We start from the raw sequence: 23,007 nt of genomic DNA, 5'->3' as shown, positions 1-23,007 counted from the left end.
AGAACTTTGAAAAAATGTATAAATGAATGGAAAACTATGTGGTGGCCTTGCAAACTTGAAGCATGAACACCTAATGGCGTACTGCCCAGAAAGGCCCCCAACTAAAGTAGAGTGGACCATGACTCTGAATGGGGGGGGAGTCCTGGCGCTTGATAATATTCCAGAACGGCAGATCGGATCCCGCAAAAGATGGTGGCCTTTTAGGCAGGCAGGCCCCTGAGAGAACCCTCTGGGATGACAAAGTCCAAACACTTGAATAGGGCAGTAATGGACATGTAGAGACTGTTGGCTCGGCAAAGGTCCAGCTTCTGGGGGGATTTAACTCTAAGATGAGCATGGAGAAGGACAAAATGAAAGCAGAACTATTTCTTTGTTGAGATTATAGGAGGAGACCACTTTGAGGTTGGAAAGAGGATACTGGTCAGAAGATCACCTTGTCCTTGTGGACAATGAAAAAATGTAAGCGACATGAAAAAGTCACCAGATCAAAAACCCTTCCGATTGTATGACTAAAATGAAAGGCCACTCGCCACTAAATCAGTTGCATGAAAACTTCCTTGAAAGGCTTCAAAAGGAGGAGATCGTAAGGGAGACACACAGAGTTTTTAAGGAGCACCTGAATGTGACCCGCTTGTAGGAAAGTCTTAAATTGAACCCTTGAGGCCAAGTTATTCTGGGCAGGACCACAGAGTGATTCAGAGAAAGTTGATTAGTCCCATATTGAGAGGAGAGGAAGCTGCAGGGAAATTGGCATGAAGCTGGGCAAAAAAATGGCTTCTATGAATGCCATTATCATCCTCCAGAGCAAAAAGGGACCAGGGAAGTGCTCCTCAGAAGCCAGATGCTAGTCTGAAGGGTCCCCCTTCTAGTCTTCTAGGAGGAAGTCTTCTCCCTAGAAACTGGAGACGCTGGGACAGGATTAAGGACAGAATTTGAGGATCCAGCCGAAGCGAGAGCATGTTTATGGCTATCTGTAGACATTCCAGGTTTTTGGACCAAGAAGAAACCTTGATAAGAATGTTAACCAGATAGGTGGATGACCAAAACCTCCCCTTGGCACACAGAAGATGAAAGCAAGAAACGGAAAGAGCATTGTGAATTTCAAAGCGGAGGAACCTCTGATGAAGGGAAAGATAGGAATATGGGAGATATGCATCCTAAATGTTCACCAAGGATAGGAACTTGATAGCCTCCATTTGGAGGCTATCAAAAATAGGGATCCCATTCTGAATTGCTGAAGTAGAACCTGTGTGTTGAGATGTTACAGGTCCAGGATGGGCTTGACAGCCCAGTCCTTCTTGGGGGACAACAAACAGGTTTGAATAAAAATCTGTGAATCTTTGATGAGGAGGAAAAGGGTACAATGACTCCTGAATAAAGGAAGGAGGAAATAGCTTGGAAGAAACTGGAAGCTAGAGAGGGTACGAAGATATGAAGAACAAAGGGATGGTGGAAAACACTTATAAAAAAAAAAAACTTGTTCCATAACGAAACAACCTCTTGACATAGGCGTCTTTGACTGTAGTGAGCCACATGTCTGAGGAGAAGTCAATGACCACCCACTTGAAAGGCGCTGCCAGGTGAAGGCGGCCCCATTCATGCAGCGGCTGATTTGCTGGCTCTGGCCTTGGCAGTCCAGGCGGGCTGGCTACGAAGGTACCAGGATGGTGTCTGCTTAAAGAATTGCTTGGAGGCTGAATCAGCACTCCATGCTTTGAGCCAAAGAACTCTGCGGATGGCAACACTATTGCAGGACACCTAAGAGGAGCATTTGCGGACTCCAGCAAGGCGAAGCAGAAGTATTTGTTAGCATACGCAATCTGATTAGCTAGGTCAGAGAGCGGGTGCTTTAGAGGATGCCATGGAGTAGCTGCTTGGACCAGGCTGAAATCGCCCTCAAAACCCAAATAGCTGAAAAACTGGGAACAGAGCAGTGACCATCGCCTCACAGGTGGTTTTTGCCACAGACTGTGTGTCAGATTTTTAGAGATGCTGCGTCTGCCAGAGGCAAATTGGACTTGCATAGGAGAGAAACAGGAGTCCATTTTAAAGGGAGAAAGTCCAGTCGAAAAGGGATAGTGTCCAGATGCTTAGGTCCATGAAAACATTTGTCTAGGAACTTTTTTTTACCTGGTTAGGATTAGTCAAACAAAATGGTTGCAGAAATTTTTCCATAGTGCGTTTGGTCCTCTTAAAGGAAATGGCCTGTACCAGTACTGGAGGGTAGAGTTTGCGGTCCTTCACTTCTAAGGAGTCATTTAAAGTCTAAACAGTGCTGTCAACTAAGTGTCTTAATTTAGAGGATTGCTCAGTGTTCAGATCGGAGTCAGAATAAGAAACTCTCTCACATGCAGTGGGTCTCGGGAAAGGAAAGAGGAGGAACGGCCTTGGAGAGATCCTGGAGGAGGAGCAAGAGCACAGTGGCCCTGTTTACTTATGCAATCTGTCATGCTGGTGGATCTGAATTACTCTGGGAAGTGGTCAGAGTATCAAGAGTAGTCGTGGCATAAGGCAAATATTTTATGACTGAAACTAAGTTGTAAAACCCTTGTTCGCATTGCCACCGACTGGCATAAGGCAATAGTCCATTAAGTAGGGGACAACACTACCTTCCGGAGTGGGAGGGTGGTCTGTGGGGAAAGTGTTGGGCAGATGCAAATAGCAACAGGCTAGAACAAGAAAAGTTTGTGCTTGTAAACAGTGTATGCAAAATAGGCAACTACGGGAGGATGGCCTAGTTGGCAAGTACACTCTTTCCTGGCATCACACGCGACATGAGTAGAAAGAAGGAGGTAAGGAGAAAGATGCCAGAAGGGAAGGTTGCAGTCTGAGGGAAGTCTGGGAGTTTAAGTCACAGAGTCAAAAGGGGTCTACTAAGTCCTGAAGAGTCACAACTCACTGTGTGCAGCAGTGGAATAGGCTTCTGTAGGGAAGCTGCTGGAAGTTTCACAGTCACCAACTGAAGGACAGGGAATGCCTGTCAGTGATGGAAAACAAAAAAAAGGGGCAGGGAAAAGATAAAAGCACAAGTCAAGCCTGTGCTGCGCCGAAAGGTCCAGATCATGAAGGGTCAGCGTAGACCCAAATAGGCAGCAGTTGTCAGGAGGAGCAATACTGGTGCAAGGGGAGGCAGCTGGAATGTGGAGCCAGCAGTGCAGAGTGGGTAGGAGGTTCAGGGAAACACTCGTCTGTCCTATATGGACCTCTAGCTGCATCATATCTTTGTTCACTGGTACATGACATGCTCTGGGGGTGAGCAGGCAGAAGTAAAAGGCAGGGACCAACTACCTTAGTGGTCATAGAGCCTGCAATGTAGGTTTCTTGGTACTGAAGGCTGGGATGGAGGGGAGAACGTATGACTGATTCAACACTGTTCCCTCTATCTGCAGTGGGTTAACAGAGCAGCCTATTTTGCTCAGATTCCCAGCCTAGAAAAAATATGGGGAATTTGCAGAGGAAGAGCAGACTTTTTATTATACAGGGTGGGCCATTTATATGGATACACCTAAATTAAATGGGAATGGTTGGTGATATCAACTTCCTGTTTGTGGCACATTAGTATATGGGAGGGGGAAAACCAGATGGGTGGTGACCATGGCGGCCATTTTGAAGTCGGCCATTTTGGATCCAACTTTATTTTTTTCAATGGGAAGAGGGTCAACACATCAAACTTATTGAGAATTTCATAAGAAAAACAATGGTGTGCTTGGTTTTAATGTAACTTTAGTCTTTCATGAGTTTTTTACAAGTTTATGACCACTTATAAAATGTGTTCAAAGTGCTGCCCATTGTGTTGGATTGTCAATGCAACCCTCTTCTCCCACTCTTGACACACTGATAGCAACACCGCAGAAGAAATGCTAGCACAGGCTTCCAGTATCCGTTGTTTCAGATGCTGCACATCTTGTATCTTCACAGCATAGACAATTGCCTTCAGATGACCCCAAAGATAAAAGTCTAAGGGGGTCAGATTGGGAGACCTTGGTGGCCATTCAACTGGCCCACAACGACCAATCCATTTTCCAGGAAACTGTTCATGTAGGAATGCTTGGACCTGACACCCATAATGTGGAGGTGCACCATCTTGTTGGAAAAACTCAGGGAACCTGCCATATTCAGTGCATAAAGAGGACAACACATCATCATGTAGCAATTTCAGATATCCAGTGGCATTGAGGTTTCCATTGATGAATCGTCCCACTATCTTTGTACCCCATATACCACACCATCCCATCAAGATATGAGATGTGCAGCATCTCTTAGTGGCAGCAGCCAACACCCACGAATTCTAAGGCTCACAATAATGAGCAGGAAAAAAATTATTTAGTGATACTGCTTTAGTGATTATATAGACAATACTTTTTAAATTGAGGTACTATGAGCACAAATTGGCCAATTAATTTGTGCCCACCAACCAACGACAAGACGTATCTTTCTTTGATGAGACCCTAACCTTTCTTATCAGACATATCTCTCTTGAGTCAAAGCCTACAAATTAAAATTGCATGTAGGATCTAGCACTAATTAAAAACAGCCCTAAACTAAGGAGAAAAGGGCACCAAGTATCTCAATTTTAAAAGTATAGTTTAAATAGCAGGAAGGCAATTTAAATTTAACTTATTTAATGTTGGCATATATCTTGGTACACAAAGTATGCAACGGCACTCTCTGGTTTTATATATTGTACTGGTCAAAACTTTGGACACACCTGTTCATGTAAAGGTTTTCCTTGATCTTATTGGAATGCATGCAGACCTATGGAAAGAAAGACCTATGGAAACCAGGTGTAAAGAAAAAAATGAAACACACCAAATTGTGTGCTAAACTTTTGATTCCTCAAAGAACCGTTAATTTTACCCTTATAAAAGGCTTACACACCTTTATCATTCTCTCAAGCAACTTCATCAGGTATTCACCCAGAATAGTTTTCCAACAGTCTTGAAGGAGTTCTCAGAGGCGCTGAGCATTTGTTGGCTGCTTTTCCCTTCAAACTGTGGTTCAACAGATCCAAACAAATGGTTTGAATCTGGGCGATTGTGGAGCCCATGTCATCTGATGCTGCGCTCCATCCCTCTCCTTCTTGGTCACACGTACCCTTACATAGGCCAGAGGTGTTTTTTGGGTCATCATCCTGTTGCAACATAAATGAAGATACCAGGAAGTGCAAATCAGATGGGATGGCATGTCACTGCAGAATGCTGTGGTAGGCATGCTTGGTAAGTGTGTAATTTGGAATAAATCAACAACATTGTCATCTGCTAAGCACTCCCGCACCATCACACCTTCCCCTCCAAGCTTTATGCAGGGCATGACACACAGAAAACATTTGGTCACCTTTTTTATCTCTCACAAAGACATGGTTATTGCAGTTTTCAACAGTGGCTTCTTTGCAGCAATACAACAATAAAAGCCCATTTCTCACAGTCTCTTTTGGACAGTTCGTGTCGAGATCTGTCTGCTACCAAAATGTCCACACACGATTTAGGAGGGCTGTCCTCACAGGTGCTGTCAATTTGTGGTTTCTGAGGCTAGCAACTCTCATGAGTTTATCCACTGCAGTAGAGGCAAATCTTTGTATTCCTTTTCTGAGACGGGCCTCATAAAATCCAGTTTCATCCTATTGTTTGATGGTTTTCATGATTAGACAATGAACTAGAAATTTTCCAGAGTGATGGACCTTCATGTGTTAAAGTGATGGACAGTTGTTTCTCTTTACTTAGTTAAGTGTTTCATGCTACATTCTTGCTTAGCACTGTATAGAGCTGTGTACCAACATTGCTTCTGAAAACACACCTGATGGTGGCAACCACTTCGTGGCATCTCCTGCCTTCATAAATGAACTCTGGCCAAGGCATATCTGTTCATTTGAAGCTATTCCAGGCGACTAGCTAATGAAGCAGCTTGGGAGAGAGAGAATATCGAGGGTGTGCACGGCCATCACCAGAGAATACTTTGAGGAAACTAGGACATTTTGGTTTCGTTTCACACGTGTTTCTTTACTCTGTGTTCCTTTGTGGTTTTGCTGCCTTCAGTTTGAATCTACAACGTGCACATTCCAATTAGAACAAGGAAGCCATTGCATGAACAGGTGTAACTAAACTTATGACTGATTTTAAAATCAACACTGGTGAATCTTTTTTCCACTTTATGACAAAATTATGACTGGTATTATGGCTAATAATGTAGGTGACAGGTGGCAGCATGGCCCATAAATCATACCACTTACATCTTTTTTCTCAGTAGTCTTTAGCTGAGGGCTAGCAGTATTAGCAGTAGTTTGACGATTACTGTTTGCAAGGGCCAGCTGCAAATTTCTGCCAATTACTTCAGATAAAGGAGTACTTTGAGCCCTATTCTTTTGGTTGGCTCCACCTGGTGTTTCCAATGCAGCAAGGGCATCCTGCAGAAATTTTATAAAGATCATTATGTAAATTAAATGTTTGAAGTCACAACAGACGTGCAGTGCAAAGTATTACTGTGTTTTACTATTAAAATATCTAGGACTATATACTATAAATAAGCCGTGTATCATATTGATTGCTATTATATCCAGCCTTAAAATAAACTGAACAGGCACAGGATTTGCAAAAAGTCTGATGTCAAATTAATTCATATCTTATTTTTGGCTGAAAAGAGGTATTCTGTAGCATTACAGGCCCGCATGTCATGAGGATATAAAATAGAGACTGAAAATGAAATTTTTTTTTTTTTTACTAGCTCTGTTCTCAAAACCATCAGGAAAGAGTAAATTATTTAGACATCACTGCTTGAAATTCATCAGCTGACTTACACTGGTTATATGTAAGGGTCATGGTACAGTGGGGTAATGTACATTCTAAAAATATTGCTAAATAAACAGTACCTTAACATCAAATGAAGGTTTGAATAGTTTGTCTTTGCACAAAAATTTGGATGGTGTATCAAGATGCAAAGAAGGTTCCCTCTTAGGGAGTTTACTTTCCACACCAGGGGTTGGAACATTTCTGTTGTGTCGCGACAACACAGACTGAAACGCCTTGCTCTGAAAGCGATTCATATCCAATGGGGTTATTGCCGCTTTTTTCAAGGCTTCTGGACAATTCACTTGACGATCTGGTGTATCTAAAGTAGGTCTGGCTACTGTTGGTCTAAATGACTGACTTACAAAACTTTCTTCTTTATCTATAGTAAAAGAAAACATACACATAAAAATGCACCGTTCAAGATTTATTCCCAGAATCTCATTAGTAAATACATAGTTATTGTGAATATACTGATTAAGCCCAACAATGTGTCTTTCTTGTACCTGTGTGTCTTTTTCATCTCTGCCATGTGGTGCATCCAGCTTCATGTGGCAGAATGGGCAGTCATATTCTTATCTGCTAAAACTACACATCCCAGCAGTATCTGCTCCTCCTCACTGCTGCAGACCACCACCTTCCCCTTCCTTTGTGGTCCTGACTAGCCCCACCTCTCTAATTTATCATCAAGCTAATTCAAGTATAAGATGGCACCTTATGCTTCTAAACACTGCTCTTGTACAGTACCCTGCTTGGGCGATTCTATATTCTGAAATAGACATAAAAATAGCTGCTTGTGCGGTTTTAGATCGTTACCTGGTTATAACAGAGCTCAACTCTTCTGCACAATGAGTGTTTGTTGCCTGCTGCTGACAGATCAGCTTTGTGAAACTGCAAATGTTGCTCCATTGATGTATAGAGCAGAAGATAATTCTGTTTAATGCATCAATGGAGCGCCATTTTCAGTTTCACATCATTGGGTTCTCAGCAGCAAGCAACAAACAGATCTAATCTCAGCACCTCTATGCAGCGACACATCATCTCAGCCCTTCTATACACAGGTCCATCCGCTCAGCTATTCTACACCGAGCCCAATCATGCAATATTTCTCTCCTCTTAACACCCACACCTTTTTTTTTTTTAAATCATAAGTAGAGATGAGCGGTGTTCGACTAGAACTGTTCGCCAATCTCAAATTCGAGCTGTTTTGGGCGGTGTTCGAGTTGTTCGACGAACCCGAACGATTTGCAAAAAATTCGGCTGTTCGAGGTTATGTTCGATAACTGTTCGTGCACCAAAAGCGTGTCCTGCATGTCTGGCGCTATTTAGAGCACCAATCATGCAGGGATTGTTTGCCACTCACTGTAATGCCACAGCCATGGTGGTTGTGGCATTACAGTGATTGCCCAAATCGATGGGAACTGTGCTCACAGTGAAACACGAAAAGCCGGCAATTCAGCAGCGGCATACACCGGTACCCGACAATTTAGAACCGAAAGAATAGAGCTTCACACATAGATTAGATAGATATAAACATGTCAGCCACATATATACAAAGTACAGTGAAAGTGCTGCTTACTGTACTTGTCATTTAGCGTAAAGGATTTATCAAAAAAAATAATAGTGTTTTCATGCACCGTCTCTTTAAAAAAGCCGGCCGGCAATTCAGCATCTGTACCCGACAATTTATAACAGACAGAATAGAGCTTCACACATAGATTAGATAGATAGAAACATGTCAGTCACATATATATGAAGTACAGTGATAGTGTTGGTTACTGTACTTGTCATTTAGTATTAAAATAAAGGATTTATTATTAAAAAAATTGGCGTGGGGTTCCCCTTAATTTTAGGCTCTAGCGGAGGTTAAGCAGACGGCTGGGGCAGATGTTTGAAGCCTGGGAAGGGGGTAATACCCACGGAGCTTCCCAGGCTACTAATATCAGCCCCCAGCTGAATACATACCCTTTACTAGCTATTAAAATGGGGGACCCCCCCCAAAAAAAGGACGTGGGGTCCCCCCTAATTTAATAGCTAGCAAAGGCTAGGCAGACAGCTGGGGGCTGATATTAATAGCCCAGGAAGGGAGCCATGAACATTGGCCCCCTCCCAGGCTAGAAACACCAGCCGTCAGCCGCCCCAGAAATGGCGCATTCATAGGATGCGCCAATTCTGGCACTTAGCCTCGCTCTTCCACGCTGCCCTGGTGCGGTGGCAGGGGGTAATAGGGCTGGGGTTGATGTCAGCTTATAATGCCAGCTGACATCAAGCCCAGGTTAGTAATGGAGAGGCGTCTATAAGACACCCCCATTACTAACCCCATAGTCAAAGTTAAAAAAAACACAAACACTCAGAATAAAGTCCTTTAATTGAAATAAAGACACAATTCTTTATTGTTCTAAATTAAACCATACTTACAGTCACGCCCATTCCAGCTGAAGCCAACGATCTCCTGTAATAAAAATAAAATAATAAAGCAACCTCATCCTTACCTTTCCATGGTTCCCACGACAGCTTCAGCTCTGCTACATCGAGATGACAGGCTGGACCGCAGCAGAACGCCGCCATCCAGCCTGTCATCCCGCAGACACTGAGAAGAGCAGGCTTGCTTGCGCTCCACATTGTCTCTCTGTGACGGCATGAAGATGAGCCGAGGTCATGTCCAATGAACTCAGCTCACCTCATGCACGTCACTTACAGCGTGGGAGAATTCTCACGCTGAAGCGCTGAGTGCAGGAGAATTTTCCCACGCTGTCAGTGAGGTGCATGAGGTGAGCTGAGTTCATTGGACATGAGCTCACCTCATGCACGTCACTGACAGCGTGGGAGAATTCTCCTGCACTCAGCACTTCAGCGTGAGAATTTTCCCACGCTGTCAGTGACGTGCATGAGGTGAGCCGAGTTCATTGGACATGACCTCGGCTCATCTGGATGCCCTCACAGCGAGACACTGAGGAGCGCAAGCATGCCTGCTCTTCTCAGTGTCTGCGGCATGACAGGCTGGATGGCAGCGTTCTGCTGCGGTCCAGCCTGTCATCTCGATGTAGCAGAGCTGAAGCTGTCGTGGGAACCATGGAAAGGTAAGGATGAGGTTGGTTTATTATTTTTCTTTTATTGCAGGAGATCGTTGGCTACAGCTGGAATGGGCGTGATGGTAAGTATAGTTTAATTTAGAACAATAAAGAATTGTGTGTTTATTTCAATTAAAGGACTTTATTCTGGGTGTTGTGTTTTTTTTAAATACTTTACTAGAAATTCATGGCGGTCATGTCTAATACTGGCGTGACCCCATGAATTTTGGGCTTGGGGCCAGCTGATAATACCAAGCTGGCCCTAACCCCTTTATTACCCAGTGAGCCACCGCACCAGGGCCCTGGATGAGTTGGGTACAGCGCCAGAAGATGGCGCTTCTATGAAAGCGCCATTTTCCGGGGTGGCTGCGGACTGCAATTTGCAGCGGGGGGGGGCCCAGAAAGCTTGGGCCTCCCTGCGCTGCAGATTCCAGCCCCCAGCTGCCTAGTTGTACCTGGCTGGACACAAAAATAGGGCGAAGCCCCACGTATTTTTTTTTTAATTATTTCATGAAATTCATGAAATAATTAAGAAAAAAAGGCCTTCCCTATATTGTTGTGTCCGGCCAGGTACAAATAGTCAGCTGGTGGTTGGGGGCAGCCCGTTCCTGCCTGCTGTACCTGGCTGGACACAAATATAGTGCGAAGCCCCACTTCAATTTTTTTTAATTATTTCAGGAAATTCATGAAATAATTTAAAAAAAATTGACGTGGGGCTTCGCACTATATTTGTGTCCAGTCAGGTGCAGCAGGCAGGAACGGGCTGCCCCCAACCACCAGCTGCCTATTTGTACCTGGCCGGACACAACAATATAGGGAAGCCCTTTTTTTCTTAATTATTTCATGAAATAATTTAAAGAAAATTGACGTGGGGCTTCGCCCTGTTTTTGTGTCCAGCCAGGTACAACTATGCAGCTGGGGGCTGGAATCCGCAGCGCAGGGAGACCCAAGCTTTCTGGGCCACCCCCGCTGCAAATTGCAGTCCGCAGCCACCCCGGAAAATGGCGCGTTCATAGAAGCGCCATCTTCTGGCGCTGTACCCAACTCATCCAGGGCCCTGATGCGGTGGCTCACTGGGTAATAAAGGGGTTAGGGCCAGCTTGGCATTATCAGCTGGCCCTAAGCCCAAAATTCATGGGGTCACGCCAATATTAGACATGACCACCATGAATTTCTAGTAAAGTATTTAAAAAAAACACAAACACCCAGAAGAAAGTCCTTTAATTGAAATAAAGACAATTCTTTATTGTTCTAAATTAAACCATACTTACAGTCACGCCCATTCCAGCTGAAGCCAACGATCTCCTGCAATAAAAGTAAAATAATAAAGCAACATCATCCTTACCTTTCCATGGTTCCCATGACAGCTTCAGCTCTGCTACATCGAGATGACAGGCTGGACCGCAGCAGAACGCTGCCATCCAGCCTGTCATCCCGCAGACACTGAGAAGCGCAGGCTTGCTTGCGCTCCACAGTGTCTCTCTGTGAGGGCATCCAGATGAGCCGAGTTAATGTCCAATGAACTCGGCTCACCTCATGCACGTCACTGACAGCGTGGGAAAATTCTCACGCTGAAGCGCTGAGTGCAGGAGAATTCTCCCACGCTGTCAGTGACGTGCAGGAGGTGAGCTGAGTTCATTGGACATGAGCTCACCTTATGCACGTCACTGACAGCGTGGGAGAATTCTCCTGCACTCAGCGCTTCAGCGTGAGAATTTTCCCACGCTGTCAGTGACGTGCATGAGGTGCGCCGAGTTCATTGGACATGAACTCGTCTCATCTTTATGCCGTCACAGCCAGACACTGCAGAGCGCAAGCATGCCTGCGCTTCTCAGTGTCTGCGGGATGACAGGCTGGATGGCAGCGTTCTGCTGCGGTCCAGCCTGTCATCTCGATGTAGCAGAGCTGAAGCTGTCGTGGGAACCATGGAAAGGTAAGGATGATGTTGCTTTATTATTTTTTTCTTTTATTGCAGGAGATCGTTGGCTTCAGCTGGAATGGGCGTGATGGTAAGTATGGTTTAATTTAGAACAATAAAGGATTGTGTCTTTATTTCAATTAAAGGACTTTATTCTGGGTGTTTGTGTTTTCTTTTAACTTTGACTATGGGGTTAGTAATGGGGGTGTCTTATAGACGCCTCTCCATTACTAACCTGGGCTTGATGTCAGCTGGCATTATAAGCTGACATCAACCCCAGCCCTATTACCCCCTGCCACCGCTACAGGGCAGCGTGGAAGAGCGAGGCTAAGTGCCAGAATTGGCGCATCCTATGAATGCGCCATTTCTGGGGCGGCTGACGGCTGGTGTTTCTAGCCTGGGAGGGGGCCAATATTCATGGCTCCCTTCCTGGGCTATTAATATCATCCCCCAGCTGTCTGCCTAGCCTTTGCTAGCTATTAAATTAGGCAGGACCCCACGTCATTTTTTTGGGGGGGTCCCCCATTTTAATAGCTAGTAAAGGCTATGTATTCAGCTAGGGGCTCATATTAGTAGCCTGGGAAGCTCCGTGGGTATTACCCCCTTCCCAGGCTTCAAACATCTGCCCCAGATGTCTGCTTAACCTCCGCTAGAGACTAAAATTAAGGGGAACCCCACGCCAATTTTTTTTAATAATAAATCCTTTATTTTAATACTAAATGACAAGTACAGTAAGCAACACTATCACTGTACTTCATATATATGTGACTGACATGTTTCTATCTATCTAATCTATGTGTGAAGCTCTATTCTGTCTGTTATAAATTGTCAGGTACAGATGCTGAATTGCCGGCCGGCTTTTTTAAAGAGACAGTGCATGAAAACACTATTATATTTTTTAAGAAATCCTTTACACTAAATGACAAGTACAGTAAGCAACACTGTCACTGTACTTCATATATATGTGACTGACATGTTTCTATCTATCTAATCTATGTGTGAGGCTCTATTCCTTCTTGTCTAAATTGTCGGGTACCGGTGTATGCCGCTGCTGAATTGCCGGCCGGCTTTTTTAAAGAAAGCGTCTTCTGAGCAGTTTGTCAGCTTTTGGACACCTTTGAAGGTGTTTTCTATGTGTTTCTATGTGTTTTTGTTTGCCTGCCATTGGTTTTAACGGTGTTCGACGGTGTTCTACGAACAGTTCGACGAACAGTTCCTCGAACATCCCGGTGTTCGACGAACCGAACCGAACCCGAACACTACGGGGGTGGCTCAACACTAATCATAAGCGAGCTACAATCTTAACTTTTAGCTCTAGAAAAAGCTTTACAGTTTTTGGCGGATACCTTTGATTGATTAATCACTAAGTTCTTTAGACTGTTTTATAAATGTCACATTTTATGACTGATCCGTCAGAAGACATAAAAGCTATCTATACAGCAAAGATTTCTTGACATGACCCAGGTGATAACCCTCTTTTGCACTACGATAGTTAATTGCTGTTGGTTTTCGATATCCTTCTGGCAATAAAATGCCATTACAAATAAATATTTCCATGTCCAACAAATCTATAAGATCACCACCTATCTTACTGGAAAAAGATATGTTGATTTGTTTTTTTAAAATCGCATAATATAAAACTTCTCAAATTCCATATAGGAGCCTGACCAAACTATAAAGAAGTCTATATACCTAACAAATAGTTGCAATACGACGCCAGTCCACATGTTGCTTGTACTACTGTGAGCAGCCTGCATGGCCTAAACGTGCTACCATTGTCTGCAGTCTCTAGACTTGTCTCCCATTGAGCACATCTGGGACATCAATTATAGGCAATTGCAAAGAGAGCTGCCATTAGCGGACCTTGAGGATTTGTGTGCCCAAGTGCATTCAGCGTGGCAGAACATTCCTCAGACAATCATTACTTCCCTCATTGACAGCAGCCAAGACGTGCTCCATACTGAATAAATAGAGATGTTTTGAGAAGTTTGTTTCCATCTTTTTATCATTAACATGTCTATCCATCTTGTGATTTTCATAACTCCACACCTTTTTTGCGTTGAAATGTCAATGTTAAGTATTGCATGTCAGGATTCTGAAACAAGCAGTCCTATGATGCTAAAGACCGAAGACCAAAAACAGAACCCTTCCTCCCAACATATGGAAATCACTAGTATATAAAGTACACTTGTATCACAAAATGCTGTGCCTCTAATCTAAGATATAACTCAACAGTAATGGTCACTAAACAGGTCAGAACAAAATGAGCCCCCTTGAAAGTTAAATAGCCAGGATTTGACTTTTCTACATGTTAATTGATTGACACCCATAATCCCGCACTATCACCGCCACTATATCTTGCCAATGACTCTTACATCATTTCACCGTATGTTGCTAAAAGACGGATTTTGGTAAGAACTTACCTGTAAAATCCTTTTCAGCGAAGGAAGGAAAGGAGACACAGATCCATTACTAGTGGGTAGGCGGAGCCCCACAGGATAGTTCACCTCAGATTTTAAAAAAAAAGTGACGACTGACCCCTCTACTTAGGCTCCTCCTACTCCCATGTTCTCCAGTCCGTACACAAGCTAAGGAAGAGCAGACAACACCAGCAGAAGAGTACAACCCCTTCTGAAAAATTCAGAAAAGTGAGAAAACAGGTTATGCAATAACAGCAAGAAAAAACACACAGTCCTAGGTACAACTCACTGGACCTGACAACTGCGATGAGCTGGCGATGCTGGAAAAGAGCCGTAGTGCGCCAACCCCAGACCAGATGACCGCCATCAGGAAAGGGTCGCGCCGCATCTAGAAACAAAAATATACTTCTGCCATGGGAGGGTGCTGTGTCTCCCTTCCTTCCTTTGCTGAAAAGGATTTTACAGGTAAGTTCTTACCAAAATCCGTCTTTCAGCAGCAGAAGGGAAGGAAGGGAGACACAGATCCAATACTAGTGGGACGTCCCAAAGCAGTCCAAAACTCTAGGGTGGGAAATAGTGGCAGAATCTCCAACACCCCAACAACTTAGGTAAGAGCGCAACCAGCGGAGAACAAAAAATAAAATAAAGCGGTAACCTAAACCACCGCCGCCTGCAGGACCCTGCGCCCCAAGGCCGCATAGGCGGAAGCACTCACGTCCACTTTATAAAATTTAGTAAAGGTGTGAACGGAGAACCAGGTAGCCGCCCGGCAGAGCTGCTCTGCCGAGGCTCCATGACGAAAAGCCCACGACAAACCAACAGCCCTCGTGGAATGAGCTCGAACTCTCACCGGACAAGGCTCGCCCTTGAGCCGGTACGCTTCCAGGATAGCCGAACGTATCCACCGAGCTATAGTGTCCTTGGAAGCACGCTGACCATGTCGACGACCAGCAGGAATCACAAAAAGAGAGTCCGACTTCCGAAACCCTTGCGTGATTGAAAGATAGAACTTCAATGCCCGTACCAAATCCAACGAGTGCAAGGTCCGCTCCTTTGGACTCCTCGGCTTCGGACAGAGAGAAGGTAACACGATGTCCTGATTGACGTAAAAATGCGACACCACTTTAGGTAAAAAATCTCCACGGGTACGAAGCACCACACGATCCGGAAGAAATTCCAGAAAAGGTGGCGAGCAAGACAGTGCCGCCAACTCCGAAACCCTTCTCAAAGAGGTGACCGCAACCAGGAAGGCCACCTTCCAAGAAAGCAAGTAAAGCGTAGCCGAATCCATAGGCTCAAAAGGCCCATGCTGAAGAGCTTCCAGGACTAGATTAAGCCGCCAAGGGGCCACGACCGCCCTCCGAGGCAGAAACTGACGAGCAACCCCACGAAAAAAAGAATGCACGTCCCTACGTGAAGCAATAGCCCTTCGAAAAAGCGCGGATAGAGCAGATACCTGACCTCGCAAGGTACCAACTGCTAGACCCTTGGCCAAACCATATTGCAGAAACGCCAAGAAGTTGGGGATGGAAAAAACCCTCGGGTTCCTTGACGATCCAGAACACCAAGAATAAAAAGACTCCCAAGTTCTGTGATAAATCCTAGTCGTAGCTGGACCTCTGGCCGCCCGCAAGATAGAAATAACCTCGGACGAAAAACCACGACGGTTTAAGATCTCGGTCTCAAGTGCCACGCCGTCATAAGAAGTGCCTTCAGGTCCGGATGACGAATGGGCCCTTGGATTAACAGGTCAGGGCGAAGCGGCAGTGGAAACGGAGGCGCCGCCAGCAGAGACACCAGCGTCGAATACCACGCCCTCCGTGGCCAATCCGGGGCTACCAAAATTGCTGGTACTCGTTCGAGTTTGATCCGCCGAATCACCAATGGAAGTAAGGATACTGGCGGAAACACATAGATCAGCTCGAACTGGTCCCACGGGGCCACTAGAGCATCTACCGCCACAGCCTCCGGGTCCCTCTACCTGGACATGAATGTCGGAACCCTGGCGTTCAGCCTGGATGCCATCAAGTCCACCTGAGGAGTCCCCCACTGGGAACACAGCAGTGCAAAGACCTCCGGATGGAGACTCCATTCCCCCGGATCCACCTGCTCGCGACTGAGGAAGTCCGCCGAGATATTCAGCACACCTGGGATATGAATCGCAGAGATGGCCGAAACCCTGGACTCGGCCCAAACCAGAATCCGGGAGACCTCCATCATGAGTCTGGAACTCCTCGTCCCGCCCTGATGGTTGATATACGCGACAGCCGTCGCATTGTCCGACTGAGTCCGGACCGGCAGACCGCTCAACAGGACCGTCCAATGTCGGAGGCAGAGAAAAATTGCTCTCAACTCCAGAACGTTGATCGGTAGAGACGACTCCTCTGACGACCAGACCCCCTGAACCCAGAGGTCGTTCCAACCCCCCCCCCCCCCCCAGCCAGTCAGACTGGCATCGGTGGAAATCACCGACCACCTTGGGAGAAGAAAGGATTTCCCCAGGGATAGTGTTTCTGGACGTAACCACCATCCAAGAGACTCTCGCACCCTGCGGGAGATAACGACAGAGTGATCCAGTGAAGCCGGCGAACGATCCCAACTGGTCAGAATTAGATTTTGGAGATCCCGGGAATGAAACTGTGCAAACGGTACGGCGTCCATTGCCGCCACCATCAGACCCAGAAGGCACATGCATTCCCGAAGGGACATTGCCATCGCCGACCTCATAGCCTGGACATGGCGACGAAGGTTCGCTTGTTTGTCCGGAGGCAGGTACACTACTGCCCGTAGTGTGTCGAAAAGCATCCCCAAGAACAGGATTCACTGTGTCGGTTCCAATGACAACTTCTTCCAATTGACCAGCCACCCGAAGTCCTCCAGGTGCTGGAGGGAGAGATCGCGAGCAGTCATCGCCTCCTCCGCTGTGGGCGACACAATCAACAGGTCGTCCAGGTAGGGCAGAACCGTAACTCCCTGTTTTCGAAGAAGCGCCATGAGTGGCGCCAGGATTTTTGTAAAAACCCTGGGTGCCGAGGCCAACCCGAATGGTAGGGCCACAAACTGGTAATGGGCCTGACCTATGGCGAAACGCAGGAAGCGCTGGTGGGCCCTGCCGATGGGGATATGCAAATAAGCATCGCGGATGTCGATCGACACCAAGAAATCGTACTGCGACAGAGCCGCTACGACCGAGCGGAGAGACTCCATGAGGAATTTTCGGGTCCAGACATGAAGATTTAAATCTTTGAGATCCAGAATGGGGCAAAACTTGTCCTCCTTTTTGGGGACCACAAAAAGGTTGGAGTAAAACCCCCTTCCCCGGTCCTCTGGCGGAACCGGAACCACCACACCCTGCTGCAGAAGAGTGTCCACCTCCCGCAGCAGTGCTGCAGCCAGTTTGGGCTCGGACGGGTGATTGACTGACAAAACCTGTCCGGGGGACGAGAGTGAAACTCTATGAAATAGCCTGCCAACATAACCTGCGTCACTCAGGCGTCCGAAATATGGGACGCCCAAATCGACCCGAATTGTAGTAGATGACCTCTGACCCGAGAGCCCTCGAGCGGATTCCTGGCGTCAGTCCGCCTTAGCGGGCTTTTTGTCAACCTCCCGTTTGTCCTGACGGAAATGTTGCTTCCAAGGAATACGGGATTTCTGGGTGGACTTCTTACCGGAAGACGAGGGACGACTCGATCCCCAAGAAGGCTGACCGAACCGCCCCCTGGTCCGAAAGGACCGGCGACCACCACTGGCACTTTACCTGCCAGACGTGGAAGCTGCCGCCTTCCGCTGAGGCAAGGCAGCATCCTTAGCCTTGGCCTTAGCAATCAGCTCCGTGAGGTCCGAACCAAAAAGATGACCGCCTTTGTACGCTAGACTAAGCAAACCTTGTTTGGAAACTGCGTCTCCAGTCCACTGTTTAAGCCACAGTGCTCTCCTGACCGTGACGGCCGAAGACTGAAACCTGGACAGAACGGAAGTAGTATCCAGCACTGCGTCCCTGCCATAATGTGTCGCCTCTTCCAACAGCTGGAAAAGCCCTTCCACTTCTGACAGCGGAGTTCCATCCTGCCATGCCGTCCGCAGCTGGGTCAACCACCGCAGAGAAGCCTCACCGGCCCACATGGCCCCCAAGGCTGCACGGAATCCATGACCCGCGGCCTCGTAGATGGACTTCGCCGCTTACTCCGTTCTTCTGTCCAGAGGTTCCTGAAAACTGGCCTTCCCTTTAACAGGAAGCAAGGAAGATTTGTTAAGCTGAGACAGAGGAACATCCACTTCAGGGGAGGGAACCCAATTAGCGATAGTCTCCGTGGCGCAGGGATACAAGGCATCAAAAAACCGCATCCCCTGGAAACGTTTATCCGGACACCGGCGTTCTCTCCACCACTGCCTCGTTAAGTTCATCATGCGCTGGCAATGTTGAACGAGCCCGACGTGGCTCCTGATACAGTCGGGCCGACTTGCCAGGCTTTGTCGGCTCTTCAGACAGCTGTAAGGCTTCTCGCATGACTCCAATAAGAGCATCCACGCGGCCCGAAAGCATAGCAGATCGACTCTGCCGAACTTCATCCTCAGAATCGGAGACTTCACCAACCGAGCTTGTTGGTGAATCCGAAGCCTCCGATGCACTGCGCGGAGGAGACAATGCCACCACAGTTCTGCGGCGCTTCTTGCCTCGTGGTGTCGTTTGCGATTTAGCTGACACCCAATGACCCAGGAGGTTAGAAAGGCTGTCAATGGAGCGGGTGAGCGCCTCCACTTTAACATCACTAAGGGTCGAACTTGACGCCGCCGAAGACCCGGGTGTAACAGAAACGCGAGACCGATCCTGAAACAGATCGGGAGAGAGGTCCGCGCCCCCTGATCCGACATGCCTCCCACCTCAGATGCCAGCATGTTAGAATGAGTATAATAAACTAGGGTGTGTGAAAATTCCCTTTTTATTTATTTATTTTTTTTTGGGGGGGGGGGGGGGGGGGCACTGAAGGGTTAAAACTCTCCCCTAGAGAGAGTTACGCCAGCCCTGCAGAGCAAAAGTTAACCTAACGAACTGGGGGGGAAGCGTCCTTTGAACCAGAAGAGTGCACCCCCAGAAAGAGTTACCAGCTCTGTTGAGCAGACCCCCTCAGAAGGGGTTAATGCTGCTGACACACTAAACACCTCACTGCCTTAAGAGGTCAGGGAAGTGAGAGTGTCCAAACAAAAAGTGGTAGCGGCAAATAGCACCTTGCCTGCCTTAGCAGGTCAGCCAAGGTGCTTTACAATGGAGAGAACAAAAAAGGAAACTTCTGCCTTCAGGCAGAAGCGACTCACCAGTGCCGCGGTGACTGCTCCTTCTGAGCTGTGTGGGCGGTGAACGGGAAGCAGAGAGCAGGAGGTGCACGTGGAGGGAAGCCGGAAGGAGGGAGAGGGGCGGAGAGCTCAGCGCGTGCTAAGCCAGGAGCTTCCTGTCATAACTACCATGACAGGAAGCCGAATGACGCGAGGCCCTGCCCCCCGAGCTCATTCACAGAACCCGCGCTCAGAGAGAAAGCGCGTGTTTTCCTGAAGGCTTCCTGTCCAAAAGTGATGGCAGGAAGCCAAGATAATAAAGCCACGCCCCCCGTTCCAACGGAGCCGCGCTCCTCCGTCCCTGCTCCCCAGCCCCCAGGGTCAGAGAATGCAGCGGTGATCCTCATACACCGTCTGCAAATACAGAAAAACAGAACATCACCACATGAAGTAACGGCGGCAGCCGCAGCCGCCGCTGAAGCACTCATACATAGAGCACTTACCCCACTGTGCGCCACAGGGACCCCCAGGGATGTGTGGCGCTTGTGGCCCTTGCTCCCCCCACGGCGGAGCGCGCAGGGACCCCACAGGCGGTGTGCGTCTCCGCCAGGAAGCGCCCTATGTCCCCCGGGGCTGGCAGGTTACTGCGGGGACCTCCTTAAGGGGTACGCAGGTCTGCCAGGGGAGGGCAGGGGTCCCGGCAGCGCCGAGACCCCCTGAGACCTCTAGACCACGGGGAATCCAGGTCACCATTGGTAAATTTAAAATAAAAAACCTTCTGAGGAGCTGCCAAGGCAGCGACTATCCTCTGCGACCTCAAATTTCAGACTGGAGAACATGGGAGTAGGAGGAGCTTAAGTAGAGGGGCGGTCGTCAGTTTTTTTTAAATCTGAGGTGAACTATCCTGTGGGGCTCCGCCTACCCACTAGTAATGGATCTGTGTCTCCTTTCCTTCCCTTCTGCTGCTGAAAGGTAGGTTTTTACAGAAGTTCGTAGAAACTAAAACAAGAATAAATAAGATCTTACCATCTTCGCAGGCATTCTCCACAAAAAAACGGTTTTCATCGGCTTTTTTGCCAGTTCTGGCACATTGCAGTAGCCATGCCATAGTTACTGCAGGCAGACTCCACTTCTTGGCTGCCTCATACTTAGAGCCCTCTGGTTCTCTGAGAACGAGGTGAGTACTAGCAAACATGCCTTTCTTGGGATTTGCCTTTCTTACAAAAAATTCTTGCACTCTGTAAAATTCAGAAGTACCAAACCATACTTGAGAGAAAAGTAAACTGCACAGGTAAAATGTGACTATTCAGCTAATACTCTTGGGGGATAAGATTGGAAATGGTGACTCGTTTTTTTATTATTTTATAATCATAGTCAGCTGCTTGTAAAATATTACATGGGGCTGGAAAACCTTTCATATTGTAAATAACACTTTTCTAGATACAACAGGAGTTGCATTTTTTTGCAGCCTTAAAGGGACTCTGTCAGGACAAAATGACTGTTCAAACCAAGTACATGCGCTCGGTGCATCATGGCAGGGCCAATCATTTATATATACCTTCCCACCTGCTTGGCTTCCATGAAGCCAGAGCTGTCAATCAAAGAAGAGGGAGGTGAGGTTAGATGGAAAATAAGCAGGTGGGAAATGATATATAAATGATTAGCCCCACCGTGAATCACCAAGCGATGGGACTTGGTCTCAACAGGCATTCAGTGCTGCCAGAGGCCCTTTGAAAGGGATTGACCAGATAGAGGTAAACTTGTTGATCACCAAGAGTCCCACAGCTGAGTCCACCACCGATCGGCAGATCAAGGAACTTTTTTTTAATCCCTGACCGGGAACTTTCCTACCAGTTACAAAATTGAGCGACAGATCAAACGGCCGACTGCAGCTCCATTCATTCTCTATGGAGTTTCTGGAAATTGCCAAGCTTAGCATTCGGGAAACCGTTAAAGGGAGTGAATGAAGCAGCAGACAAGCATGCACACTGCCACTCCATTTTAATGAGGATAAAAGTTCCCCTTTCTGCCTATTGGTGTGGGTCTCAGTGGTCGGACCCCCACCAATTAACAAGTTATCACCTATCTTTCGGATATGTGATAACTTGTTTTAACTAGACAACCCATTTTGAAAACTGCTAATCTTCCTAAGGTTATGTTCACACATTGCATTTCTGCTGTGTTTTTAATGCAAAATTAAAAGCTTCTTTTTACAATACCAGCAAAAGCTATGAGATTTCAGAAATCTGTTGCGCATGCTTGTTTTTTTTTTCCTGACTGAATTGGAAAACTGCAGCATGTCAATTCTTTCAGTGTTTCAGCAGCGTTTTTTCACCCATAGAAAGTAATGAGAGAGTGCAAAACAGCAACTAACCATTTTTGGTGCATACAACTAAACATGTACTGTGTGATTTGTCCACAGTGCAAGTAATCCGCACCAAAAAAAAAATAGGCAAAAAAATGCTTTGAAAATTATGAAAATCTGGCGTTTTTACTGCCAAGAGAGGAAATTTGGGCAATAGCGAAAAAAAAAATGCTGCAAAAACTCAACGAGTGAACATGGCCTAAAATGGGTAACACTGATTAGGAAAGCTGTATAGAAATCTCACGCTGATCAGGGCAATTTGCTGGTGTCATAATATGAAGGAAAGAAGGGCGGGAAAGAAAAGAAGGGCGGGAAAGAAAAGAAGGGCTGGAAAGAAAAGAAGGGCATCATACATACTTGGCTCCAAGAAGGCCTGCAAGGTAAACCAATGAATCCCTTTCTGCACCCATAAACTGGCTCACAGAAAGGACACAGTCTTTTAGCGGCGTACTGCCTTCCACATGCACCACTGGTGTGAAGAGAGCGTTAGAATGAGGGTCCAAAAGCTTTTCCTGTTCAATACACATTCCCTAAAGAAAAGGAAAAAAAAAAAAAAAAACACTGAAAAAGACAGGGCCATAAATCATAAGTTAATGTTTTATACAGTTAAACAGGTTTAGAAATGTGTGCTCCTTATTTTAAAGTGAGGTCTAGGGTATTTCATTATTGACTTGAAGATTCAAAAAGAGGTTCTGTGGCTGCACTAATGTAATCTAAAGCATCATTTATTCCTTATTATAGATTTTGTGGTACATGTAATATATGCTTACCAGCCAGGCATTAGTCACAACTTCTTCAACTGTAGCCTCCACCTCACAGCCCAGTAAAGGCACCACAGCATAATCTGCAATAATCCTCTTCTGCGCAGACAACACTTTACCAGCATTCTTCTTTATTATGTCTGTTATGCAACCTTCATCCTCTTCAACAAATCCCAACACCAAAAATCTTTTCTTACTGAATAATCCACCTTCAATGATTGTAGAAGTTTCCCCAAAACCATTTTGGCTGCTGTAAGATGGCATGTCGCCCTGTGCACTTAAGTGGGATAAGGTATGTTGGTTTGAAGGCTCAGGGCTCTTAGGATCTGCTGAATAAAACAAAACCACAAGTAATAATGTTATTACATTTCTGTCAAGTGATAGTTTTCTTTTGCTGTAAAGTGTAGAAAGACACTCCT

The 23,007-nt window shown here is 46.4% G+C and overlaps 1 protein-coding gene across 1 annotated transcript in view; it reads right to left on the bottom strand.

Annotated features, from left to right (window-relative positions):
- TOPBP1 (DNA topoisomerase II binding protein 1) overlaps nt 1–23,007 on the bottom strand; it is a 95,492-nt gene that overhangs the window by 38,718 nt on the left and 33,767 nt on the right. Inside the window, exons 11-15 of the mRNA XM_073678096.1 lie at nt 22,598–22,917; nt 22,185–22,357; nt 20,489–20,700; nt 6,863–7,161; nt 6,227–6,400 (exon numbers count right to left, since the gene is read on the bottom strand). Of these exons, the coding sequence (XP_073534197.1) occupies nt 6,227–6,400; nt 6,863–7,161; nt 20,489–20,700; nt 22,185–22,357; nt 22,598–22,917 (1,178 nt within the window). The remainder of the gene's footprint in view (nt 1–6,226; nt 6,401–6,862; nt 7,162–20,488; nt 20,701–22,184; nt 22,358–22,597; nt 22,918–23,007) is intronic.

Source organism: Phyllobates terribilis, unplaced genomic scaffold, assembly GCF_046119375.1.
Source record: "Phyllobates terribilis strain yellow unplaced genomic scaffold, ASM4611937v1 Scaffold_4__5_contigs__length_816908805, whole genome shotgun sequence".
Lineage (NCBI taxonomy): Eukaryota > Metazoa > Chordata > Amphibia > Anura > Dendrobatidae > Phyllobates > Phyllobates terribilis.
Note: the sequence above shows the minus strand (reverse complement) of the source record. Positions and strands in the feature narration are given on the sequence as shown.